Source organism: Grus americana, chromosome Z, assembly GCF_028858705.1.
Source record: "Grus americana isolate bGruAme1 chromosome Z, bGruAme1.mat, whole genome shotgun sequence".
Classification (NCBI taxonomy): Eukaryota; Metazoa; Chordata; class Aves; order Gruiformes; family Gruidae; genus Grus; species Grus americana.
The window spans coordinates 29,768,779-29,781,264 of record NC_072891.1 but is presented as its reverse complement, the minus strand read 5'-3'; the positions used below and the strand labels follow the sequence as shown (position 1 = coordinate 29,781,264).

The window sequence follows — 12,486 nt, the reverse complement described above, 5'->3', positions numbered from 1 at the left end:
GATATTTCATAAAACAGGTTTTCAACCTAAGACTTTTTAGATTCCTCTCTGGAGGATTTTGCTAAGTATCTTCTAAGGGCACATATAGTTCAACTGGTTGCCTCCCTGAGCAGTAGGTAATTCCTGGAGGAAACAAAACTGGTGAATTACTGTGCTTACTTTGTACTGAGGTTTTCAATAATGTGCATGTAGACAGAAAATTATAAGGTTGCAGCTAACAAACTTCAACAAAATCTAGTATTATTGTACCAGAGCAATGGCCACATATTTGATGTCTCTTCAAGTTTCTTGAGTCTATTAGCTTATGGAGTCATCATGAATATCTAGGGAGTGTCACAGGTATCTTGGATCTTACTTTGTGTTAATACTCAGGCATGCTTCCTTGTCATTTTTTGGTAATCTGGGTTAGATACATATTGCCACAAAAGCTTGTTCTAAATTATCCAAAAGAAGAGGGCACTTGCTGAGATGAACAAGAATCTTCCTGTGAAAGAGTCTTTTGTTAGAAAATACAGATTTTATTTAAACTTTTTGCTAATTGATACATTCCAAGTTTAACAGGCAGAGCTTAGCTTCATAGAAATATTTCTGATTAAGGTATGTTACACGTCTGTTGCAGAGCAGTCTGTTACTCCAAGTTGGCATTTTGACTGTGGACATGGGAAGTGCAAGATCAAGTCTTGCTCTCTTGAATTCAGATAATAGACTTGAACTTGTGCCCCCTGTATCTGAGAGTATGTGCTAAATCCTGTGGGGTATTCTGAAATTGTTCTTAGTCTCCATTGTTGGATCAATTTCTCTCTTCATAAATATAAACCTAGGAAGGGATTTAGATCTGAGCATCCAAAAGTCTTTACCACTGGAAGGTAGAGAGAAATACAGAAAGGAGAAGAAGTGTGATTCTCTGATCTGGGGTTTTTTGGTTTTTTTTTCCAGAAACATTTTTTCAGGGTCTTGTTTTTGTCCTGATGGGAGGTTATGAACATTCTGGAAATTTTCATTTTTCACGAAATGGGAAAATTCTTTCTGTGCAGTTTGACAAATGAACATCTGCAGAGATAAGGAGATGCTGTTGAACTTGACTGACATAGAGCATTCTGGTTCATGACCAGGGGTTTGCATATCTAGCCCAGTTCTGGGCAACAGTACCAGGGGTGTGAAAACACACTGTATGTCAGTGAGTAGGAATCATGAAAGCTGGAGAGGGACTTTTTACAAGGGCATGTAGCAGTAGGACAAGGGGTAGTGGCCTTAAGATGAAGGAGGGTAGGTTTAGATGAGGTATTAGGAAAAAATTCTTTATTGTGAGGGTGGTGAGGCACTGGAACAGGTTGCCCAGAGAAGCTGTGGATGCCCCACCCCTGGAAGTGTTCAAGGCCAGGTTGGATGGGGCTTTGACCAACCTGGCATAGTGGAGGGTGTCCCTGCCCATGGCAGGGGCGTGGGAACTAGATGATCTTTTAAGGTCCCTTCCAACCCAAACCATTTTATGATTCTATGACTAAGAATGTTTTCCTGCTACTACCATTTCTATTCAAGTACTTGTACATCTTCTTATTTAACCTTAGGAGTACGGACTTTGTCATATATAAATAAATCACATTTTAAACATTAGTTCTGGTTGTCCATCTGGATGATATCAGAGTTGCTGAGGTTGGTATTGTTGATTACTGATTATGTTACATACAAAGTTAAATGAGACATTTGCCCAGCCTCTTTTACCTTGTTTTCTGATTTGCAGTGATACCAAATAATGTGCTTTACGTATGTCTCTTTAGGTTCTGATCACCTTCGAGAGAAAGATGGACTATGGGCTGTGCTAGTTTGGCTTTCAATCCTAGCAGCTCGAAAGCAGAGTGTGGAGGAGATTGTCAGGGATCACTGGACAAAATTTGGCCGACACTACTACTGCAGGTGAGAAAAATGAGGAAACTTATACAGTTGATAGGATAATTCTGCTACAACCATGGCTTCTTTAGCTGTGCTCAGTTGCATTTAGGTGTGCATTTGCTGTGTCCACAGGATGAAAATCTGCACAGATTGCTACTGTTCTATAGGCAGGTTTCTTCTGATGAGTGTGTGGCAGCAGAATTTATTTACTTACTGAAAGAGCAGCGTGTATATGTCAAATCTAGTATTGAATTTTTTCATATTGAATGGCAGGAAGACTTGCATTATTTACCTGTAGAATCTGTAGGCATAGCTCGTTACATGGTGTTGAAAAAAAATATCAAAATCTTAGCTAGTTTTACTCCTGCATTTGTTTCTGTATGTGCTTCCATGTGGCAGTGTCTTAGTGAAAATTGGAACTATGCCTACTTTTAATTCAGGAGAACTCCTCCAAAGATCTGAACATTTACTCATTTTTATTAAGATCTCGAAAGGGTGAATTCCAACTGCCATTTACATCTTAGCTTCTGCCTCTCTCTTTCTCTCAGAATAGACTTAATCCAGAGGAGTTTACATATCTGTAAGGTCTTTTGCACACAGCTGTTCCCCAAAACATACAGCAAAGTTTTCTCTCTGTCACGCAGCTGTTGAGCACTGCACTGACTGTGTCCTTAATCTCAGAAAGCTAGCTGTGTATTGATGACATTTTCTATGCTACTTTAAAAACTGTGCATTTTCTAAATGATTTCTGTTGACGAAGAGTCAGGTGGCCAGTGTGGAACTGTGGTGCACACACGTAATGGTCAGATTGCACAGGACTTGCATGTGTGTGCTGGTTTAATTTCCAGTCAGTACTTCAGTGGTCCACCTCTGATTTTTGAAGTAAGTGGTAAATTGCTAATTGTGAGTATATTGAGTTCTGTGAAAGCAGAACTGTTTTCTCAGCTTTAGGGGACTTACTTCTTGGTTCTACTTTTTTTATGTATGTGCAAGGTTTGATTATGAAGCACTGGAGCCCAGAACAGCATATTTCATAATGAGAGACCTGGAAGCTTTGATCACTGACAAATCATTCAGCCATCAGCAGTTTGCTGTGGGTAACAATATCTACAGTGTGGAAAGAACGGACAGCTTTGAGTACATAGATCCTGTGGATGGCACTGTGACCAAAAGACAGGTATGGCTGTAGTGATGGAGTAGCAAAGTTTTGCAACTGTCATATTGTCTCTAACAGTGTTGTTTTTAACGTTCAGCTGGCAAGGCTCTCCATTTATTTATAGGATGGTGTTTTCTTTGCTCTGATAGATACCGCATTTCCTACTTAAGATTAGCTCGGTCTGGATAAGATAATCCACCTCTGGTTTAGCTTGCACTTGCTGTGCATAGCTGGAGGCAGTAGTGTTACAGAGAATGTAGGAGGGGATGGAGACCCTGTTGACAGCAATGCATGTATAGGGAGGGTTCTCTTTCCTGAACAGTGCAAAGATGGTTTCCTTTTTTCTATTTTCTGTCTGAAATCTCCACTTGCAATACATTACAAAAAAAGTTAAAATTTGCTTGCTCTTGGTGGCCCACAGGGTTTGTATAATTAAGGGACGTTATCTGTTTTGGCCAATAGCATGCAGAAGACTTTAGTGGATTGTACCATATGTGAGCATGTTTGACTTCTCTAGCCCAAATGACTGGTTCTGTGTTCTTTCTGGGCTGTTTCCATTATGAGATTCCTTAGCTATCAAGAACTGCAGTTCAAACTGAGCCTTTAATGTTTTGAAATTCACGATGTGCTCAAAACTAACCATGTACTTTTGCCAGGTGTAAATGTATATTCAAATGTCTTGAATATGAGCTATGACTCATATTAAAATGTGTTTTGATTTTATGCTGTTTATATTTATTGTCCTAGTTTCTCTGCTTTGTAAATTATTTGACCTGACCAGACCCTAGCAAATGTATATTACAAGCCATTAAAACTATTGTCATGCCATTCTGCTCAGAGTCTTTATAGTTTCCATTCATCATTGCATGCAGATAATATAAGCAGCCCACCTGCTCCTGAGCTACTGTCTTTGTACATGTTACTGCTGAAACAAGATACAAGGATATTGTCATATCCAAGTCCACTGGAAAATTACAGGCATGACAGACTTGTGGCCCTTGTACTTTTAAAAAACAGCTTGTGAATTTTCAGTACGCTTTTCTTTCCCTTAATTTTAATCCAAAGCCCTTGTCCTAAATTGGAATATAATTGCTAATCATATCACCATGTAACACAAACAGATAAACATGACTTGGCCTGTTTTCAGATGAAGTCTGAAAGTGAGCCCATAAAACTAGAAAGCATGTCTTTTCATAGGGAGAAGTGTGTACAGTTCAACCAGTTTGTCTTTTAGCAAGGACACATTCCTAGCTCCCTGTGCCTCGGTGGGATTCTCCAAGCACAATAAAATAAGAGACGACATCGATGCATGCAAATGAAACAACAGTTCACTGATGCCATTTTCCTCAGGTAGCTTGTTCTTCATGTTAATGCAGATGTCTCTTTTTGACTGTCATGAGCTTCATGCAGATTTTCCAGCTATGTTTTCAGGAACCTCTTCAAAGTTTTGTTCCCCAGCAGGTAGGGGAGAGAGATTTATATTCAGTGTAACTGCACTATGTCTCATGAATGAGAAGCTGGCTACATGATAATTACTCAGTGTTAATAAACAGCAGGTTCAGAAAATAAACAGAACAACAACAAAATAGGCAGCAAACAATATGACCAGACTGTAGCTTCTAATTCATTCTGACTGTTGAAATCCATGAATATTGTTTATCACAGTACAATAATGAGGCATAAAATTAAATGAAACGTTCTGCTGTTCTTGAGGACTGTTTTCATTTTTAAAGTCCTATTGTGCTAGCCTTTGTGCACATGAGCACATAACAGTGCTGCTCCTGCGGATCATCCAAGCCATAAACGGGACCAGTTGCATTTTTGTGTGAAATTTGAATTAGAAGGATGAGAAGTACAAGTCATCCATTATAATGGTTAACTTTGAGCTCTTTAATGAAGAGTTCTTACATTCTGACATTCACAGAATAAATGGAGCTTTGTTATTAAAAGTTCGTTAATGTTTTCTCTCTACTTTGTTAGATTTGGGGTGCAAAGGGCTCTGCATGTAGTCTTGGGTTGGGTTTTGTTTTTTTTTTCATTTCATTTTTTGAGCAAGAGTCAGGAAACAGGCACTGGAAAAGCTAGAAAAAAGGAATTTCAGATAACTCTTCAGAGATAAGGTGAAAATTCTTCTCTGTTCAGAATATTTCAATCGTGTATGAGCAATAAAGTATTTCCTGTCAGAGTAGCGAGTGTGGCTTACTATGCCTAGGGGACATTCAAAAGTCCATAGAGGAGCAAATAAAAATTGTGATACTCACAGTATTTTGAAGTAAAAGTATGGCCATTTTACATGCTGCTAATTTATATATATGTGTCTCTGTCTAATACATTGCTGCGAGGCTAGATTTTCTACTGGTGTTACTCCCTGCCATTATACTTCAACAATGTTTTTCAAAATCCTAAGATATTTTGCTTTAAGTTTGCTGCTTAGTCTTGTTCATGCTGCCTTATTATGCTAATTTATTATTTATTTAATTATGAAATTGGTAACTGAAAAAAATCCAAACCAAACCACTGGAAACCAAACTACATAGTACAATATTTAGTAGGTTTAGTTTTCTGAGTGCTTCATAGATACTAATACATCAGCCGGCTGTTTTAACTGGATTGTAATGTAAAAGAAAGAAATCCTTGTGAAGCTCCATCTCCATCACATCAGCTTCAAAGGCAGAGGGTTAACCATGGAACATAATTTTATTTGAGAGTTTCCACACAGCTCATTAATATCAATTAGCAGGCCAAATTTGCCTAAAATAAATATCTGCAGATGTTCAGCGTGGGAGCTGTACTGAACCTTTTCATCTGCTTCCTCCCAGAAAAAAATTTGTCTGTTCCCATAAGAAAACATTATTCTTGTTAGTGACAAATAGTGTGTCCTATTTTATTAAAACTGGAAGTTATTCTGTCCTGTGGGCTTTTCAGTGTGTTACTCTTCTTTCTTTTCCATCGATTTATAAGCTCTGCATATAAAATTTTATGTTTCATGGAGGTAACACCTTCTATATAATAAATAGCAAACATGTGGCTTTAAATTAACTGACCTTATGTCAGGTGAAAAAATGCCATCATTACAAACAGTAACTAGGCTGCTTGCAATTTCACCATCTTGCTTTGAACTTGCTGACCACAAAGGCTCAAAAATGTGAAAAAGGAAATCTTTTATATGTTAGACTGGGAGTTCTGTAACAAGTAGTGAAAACCTGTTTGGTTTTGTCTTCACAAAGATGCAGAGTCACAGGTTATTCTCCAGGTAATGCTTTTTCATATGTATTTGATAATTGTTTCTTTGGCTGGGTTTTTTTAGCTGTAATAAATGTTTGTATCTCACAGCTTTGAGGTATAATTTCCAGAAACCAGTGAGGAATATAAAATTTCAATAGCTGTCGTTAATTTCTGTGGCCTTCCTGAGTGAAAAGCTTTGATAGTGCTGAAGTCACTGTTTCCAATGGAGAGTCAAAAGTCAGATTTTTTGCTGCTAGGCTCTCCGAAAAATTAGTTAAACTAAATTTCCAGATGCAAATATTGTGACTTTAAAGTTTGATTTTGACAGTACAGCTCTAAAAGCCATTGTTGCCGTGGCATATGATTTCTCCCTGGCACTTAGGATTCCTGTTTTTAAGGAATACAGCCACTGTGTCTCTGTAATTTCCTTTTACAGAGTATTTTCAGCAGTATGGCAGAAATCATCGTCTTACAGGCAAATACTAGCTGTCATCACATGTGTGTAAAAATCAATACTGTTAGTGGTGTGTCCCTGAGAAATGCAAAATGAAGAAAGTAATAACCTCAGAAATAGTACAGTGAACTGTCTGAATGCTGGTCGCGTGCCTATATACATTGCATAAACATCCCAAGTGCCATTAACCGTAACATCAAACTGGCTACAGATGCTGTAGTTTGGTGGAGCATTTTTGCGTCATAAAATTATGGGAAGAGTTATAGGGAGTGTTTATAAATCCTTTTTATTCCGAAGACCATCATTTAATGAGTGGCAAGACTTCAGATGTGCTAAACCCAGTAACAGTGTGTTATTGTTATTATTGCCAGATAAGCATGGAGTATGTGGCAGAGTATTCAAGTGGTCTTGCTAGTCATGTCATTGTGGGAGTTGCTAGGCCTGGCAGGAGCATGTAAAATACCCCTTTAGTCTTTGGAGAGGAAGACACTCATATTCTCTGATGTTCTTTCTCTCATCTTGTGCAGATATGTTAGCCTCCCTTCCTTCTCTCTTAAAGCTGATTGACATTAATGTTCTGTACTTTGAGCTGCTGGTCCTGGGTTTGACAAGTACTCAAAACAAACTGTCCCCAGAACTATGAAACTCTTCAATTTATCTTTTTACTTTTCACTGTCATAAAGTTAAGTCTAATGAGCAATCAGCAAGAGACAAAATGTTGCTCACAGGGTCAGACTGTAACAAACTGCCCGTATAATTCTAGGTATCCAAGTTAAAATCTTGATTCCATTGAAATCAATGGCAAAACTCCCATCAGCATCAGCTGAACCATCTCATTACAAAGTTGGCTTAATAGCAAATATTAGAAAAACAGGCTGTAAAGCTTAATCTTCCAAATGTAAACTATTTCTGTTTGTCACTTAGACTGTACATATTGAGAATACTAGATAAATTTATGTTGCAAATACATGTTAAAGTTAATACATAGTACCATACTAGCAGCTAAAAAAGGTTTCATGGTGTCACCAAAGTTAGAGATGGAAAATATCTCTTAGGCCATCTAATCCAGCCTTTTATCCATGGGGATATTTTCCTGTTCTATATTTTCTAGTGTTAATGGGAATTATACTGGAAAGTCATGGAGCTGTTGGAGTGGGTTCAGAAGGCCACAGAAATGATGAGAGGGCTGGAGCACCTCTCCTGTGAGGACAGGCTGAGAGAGTTGGGGTTGTTCGGCCTGCAGAAGAGAAGGCTTCGGGGAGACCTTAGTGTGGCCTTTCAGTACTTAAAGGGGGATTATAAAAAAGATAGGACAGACTTTTTAGTAGGGCCTGTGGTGATAGGACAAGGGGTAAGGGTTTTAATTAAAAGAGAGTAAACTCAGACTCAATATAAGGAAGGAATTTTTTATGATGAGGGTGATGAAACACTGGAACAGGTTGCCCAGAGAGGTGGTAGATGCCCCCTCCCTGGAAACATTTTAAGGCCAAGTTGAATCGGGCTCTGGGCAACCTGATCTAGTTGAAGATGTCCCTGCTCATTGCATGTGGGTTGGACTAGACCTTCAAAGGTCCAACCCAAACCATTCTATGATTCTGTGATTATCAGCCAAACAATGCTTTACATGGTGCTGAAGATGCTTTGGCATATACCTGAGGAAACAAAGGTTTCTACTTTAGCATCTTGGAGCGCTATGTTGCCTACATCAGCGTCCTCTCAAGCTGCTGATAAAAGTGGAAGAATAAAATGCTTCTCTCTTAATTATCTTTCCTCATTTTTTAATAGTTTACTGACCCTTAAACAAAAGTAGCAAGGATTTCAGTTTGTGCACTAGGCATTTGCCAACAGCAGGACTAAAAGGGGAAGTATAGTTCAGTGGTATAGCAGAGGTGGCACTTAGCCTAAGGGTACCACAGAAAGGGAGCTAGACTGCGTGTTAGTGCAAAATTGGTAGAGTATTGAAACACTGCAACTATTTAACTGTGCAATTTAGTGATTTGGTGTCAGTGGCCTTTCTGTACAGACTGTTGGCTGTGGATCCAAGTATATGGCCTGTGGTCTGTAGAAGAATGTGTTCCTATATGCAGTACGAAAGGGGTGAGGAGGAAAGAAAAGAAAAGGTGAAGATGGGAACAAAGAGCAAATTCACAGTGAATAATAAATCCTTTCAATTCTACACACAGTTGATGTGCATTAATTAATGTACTTGAAATTAATTAACACTTTAAGTTTCCCAAATTGTACTACAGACTCTTGTTGAAATCCTTGTAATCAGCCATTGATAACATGGTCTGTCATCTGTATTCACTGTTGACAGCTGTTTTTTCATCTGGGGATCCTGTAGCTATTTCTTAGGCCACTGATCCTTGCTATTTTATAACTGTTTCTCAGGCCATTGATTTTGTGCTCTGCCACACAAGGACAAATAAGCTAAAGAAAATAAAAACAGCCTTAAGAGAGTCCTTGTTATAAGGAGTGAGAGGGAATAAACAAGATCATTTCTAGTCTTTGGAGGTGAGGAAGAAGAGTAATAAATGAATTGTCCAAAGTTACAGGGAAAGAGCAATTGCATCTAAATGACTCTTCCTTTGACTTTTTATTTTAAAGCAGTGAACTGTGATTTGTAAAGGTACTGCCACCTTACATGTATGCTGCTCCTTCTTCTCCCATAGGGACTGCGGATTATTTTTTCAGATGCTTCCAGGCTCATCTTCAGAATGAGTGCTTCTAGCCATGTGAGAGCTACTCTCCGGATCTATGCAGAGAGTTATGAAAAGGATCCTAGCCAACACAATAAGGAACCACAGGTAATGCAATAGCATTGTAGTAAGTCGATAAGCAATGCCCTTCCTCTGTAATAGCAATGGCTACAGGTTTTCCTCTTTCAGCAGAAGGAACACTCAGCACTTTGACCCATTTTTACTGTGTTTGTGGATGATTTTCCTAATCATGGACTGTACACGTTTTGAGGCAGGACCAGGAGTTTTAATATATGTTTGTATAAAGTTTAAAAAACCAGGAATGTCAAGGGCTGAGATGCCTGGTGATAAAAACTGGGCATTTATATAAGCACTTTTAGTCTATTAAGCAAACCCATGCTAGTTTACTTTTCACTCTTTTTTTTTTTTTTTTTAAGTGTTGTAATCTGAGTTGCAGAACAATATTAAAATAAAGATAATTATTTTTCAAGCAGATTTTCTGGGGATCACTTAGTTATAGCATCCCAGGGATTCCTCACGATGAGAGTACAGTTAGGAAATACGGATGCCAGAGTCTAAACAATGTAGGGATTCCTTGTAAGGGAAAGACTTGCAGCTGTCTGAGAATTATCTCATATCATAACCAGACTCTTTCCTAAGAAGAGTGAACGTTGAAAGCAAGTTGCAGTATAGTCTAGCAGGCGCCTAAAACAATTCATAATATAAATCACATTTTGAACTCTCAGATTTTTCCCAGTAAAACACCTTCATGCTGTGATACACAATAAGAGAGGACTAAGGATATTTCATGGAAGAGAGGATAAGCATTTGGCTTGTAGTAAATCAAAACCCTGTAGTTTGAAGTCCCATGTAGTTGTGCGTTCATGACTCGAATGCAAATGCAAATTTCCTAAAACATAAATGCTGTTAAATGCATTTAAACGCTAGGTAAATGTTTGACATTGTTTTTTCACCAGATAATCACCATAAACTTAGCGAGTTTCTTCTTATGCTGTTAAACAATTGTTTATCAGTCATGAAAAGTGCTTCAGTTTTTCAAGAACTGTTGCAGACTCCATTCCTGCAGATATGATCTATTAATTTTATTTGCTTTTTCTTAAAGTAACAGTTTGCATCCACAGTAATTCCTTGGATAGAGTATGTATAACGTTAAGCTTGCAACAGAGTAAAGGACCATTTTTTAGCAATTAATTATTGTTTTTCTGTGCATCCAGGTTTAGCAAGCTAGCAGGGTCATAAATATATTTTGACCAAGGAGGAACACTGCTACAACCCCATTCACATTTGCTACTGTATTGGGTTTATGTGGAAAGGTTTTGGTAGTGGGGGGGGCTGCAGGGATGACTTCTGTGAGAAGACACCAGAAGCTGCCCCTATGTCAAACAGAGGCAGTTCCAGCTGGCTCCTAGATGGACCGACCACTGGCCAAAGCTGAGCCTGTCAGTGATGTTGGTAGCCCTCTGTGATAACATATTTAAGAAGGGTAAAAAACACATGAGCAGGGAGGAGTAAGAATATGTGGGAGAAACAGCTATGCATACAGCAAGGTCAGTGAAGAATGGAGGGGGAGTGACAGAGCGGCTTGGTGAGCACCTGGTGGCCAGCCAAGGTCAATGCACCACAGCTATGTCAAATTTTGTCACGGTACAAATTGTTTATCAGTTGCAGTTAAGCTGACCATTTTAAGTATGGTTCTTTGTGCTATGTAGGCAAGGCATAGATGAAGTGAAAATATGTCATGGTAAGAGATAGACTAAGAGTTCATTTTAGAGGTTTGCAGTGGACTTAGAGTAACCTTGTCGCATGTGACACAGAAAGTGTGATCTGAACATATTTCCTGTCTAACAAATCCCCACAAAAAATTCTAGAAAACAATAGAGCATATACTTGCAGCATTCATCTAGCTAAAGTTTGGGCTATTTAATTACAAATAAGAACATATATTTTAAAATGGAATCCTTTTTGCATCAACGGATTGTTCTACTTGTTACGAGATATGTAATATGAGAGAAGTAAACTGCTGGAAGAGCTTGTGTGTCTCCCAAAGTAACCTACAATCAATGCCCAGTATTTAACACTTGGTTTTTTAAATGAGCGGAAAATAGCAAATGTTCTTTGTGAATTTTCCACTTGTGAAGATACTAGATTGAAGGAGCAGGGGTTATCCTCAGAAAATGAGGAATGTGCTGCCCTACTGTTACATTTCATCTCTGTTCTGCATGGACTTGCTTGAGAGAGGTGCATGAAGTCCACTTCTAGGTCTAGTGACATCACCAGCAACACAAACTGTTTCCAGGGAGCAGCAAGAATGGGGCTACTGCACAAGGTGATAGGAGGCAGGCACCCAGAGCAGCTACACAATAGGCAGTACTCTCATTGTCTAGGGGACAGTCCCACAGCAGGCGAGTGGAGCGGGCAGAGTAAGGCGCTGGTGACAAGCTCCATTGACCATCCCAAACAAGGCAAGTGATGGGTGAGGTTCAGGGTCCAACTGGACCAGCAGGAGATGTGCCTGGAGACAGGGCTGGATACAAGGCAACAGTGTTGGTCCATCCAGGAGACAGAGTCAAATGCAGAACTGGAGACAAGCTACATTGTACATCCAAGGGATCCCTCAGGGAGAGAAGCTACCTATAGCAGAGATCTGAGGTCCACCCAAGGCAGCAGAGTCAGAGATGAGTCTGGAGACGAGCGCTCCTACAGCATAGCTCAGGCAGGGACTAACACCCCTGGGGCAGGGACTAACACCCCTGGGGCAGGCTGAAATGGACCCTGTGAGTCCATGGGCAGGGTGCAGGGAGGGGGAGTCCAGGGGGAGACTGGGCAGGGCCAAATAGGCTTCAGAGCTCTGCCCTCAGAGCTTTCAGAGTCTGGTCTTTTATTCTAGGCACCAAAAGGGTCTGTTATTCCTAGGGAGAGAAAAAAAGGCTGAAAAGCTTTTTTCTATACATGTACCAGAGCCTGTCTGATTGTTACATTTTTGGCTGTTTATCCAGGATATTCACTAGTAAACAGATAATCCCAGGCATAGAAATGTTATT

At 39.4% G+C, this 12,486-nt stretch overlaps 1 protein-coding gene across 1 annotated transcript in view; it reads left to right on the top strand.

Moving 5' to 3' along the window:
• PGM5 (phosphoglucomutase 5) overlaps positions 1-12,486 on the top strand; it is an 80,069-nt gene that overhangs the window by 54,543 nt on the left and 13,040 nt on the right. The window contains exons 8-10 of the mRNA XM_054810655.1: positions 1,779-1,914; positions 2,884-3,067; positions 9,398-9,532. Of these exons, the coding sequence (XP_054666630.1) occupies positions 1,779-1,914; positions 2,884-3,067; positions 9,398-9,532 (455 nt within the window). The remainder of the gene's footprint in view (positions 1-1,778; positions 1,915-2,883; positions 3,068-9,397; positions 9,533-12,486) is intronic.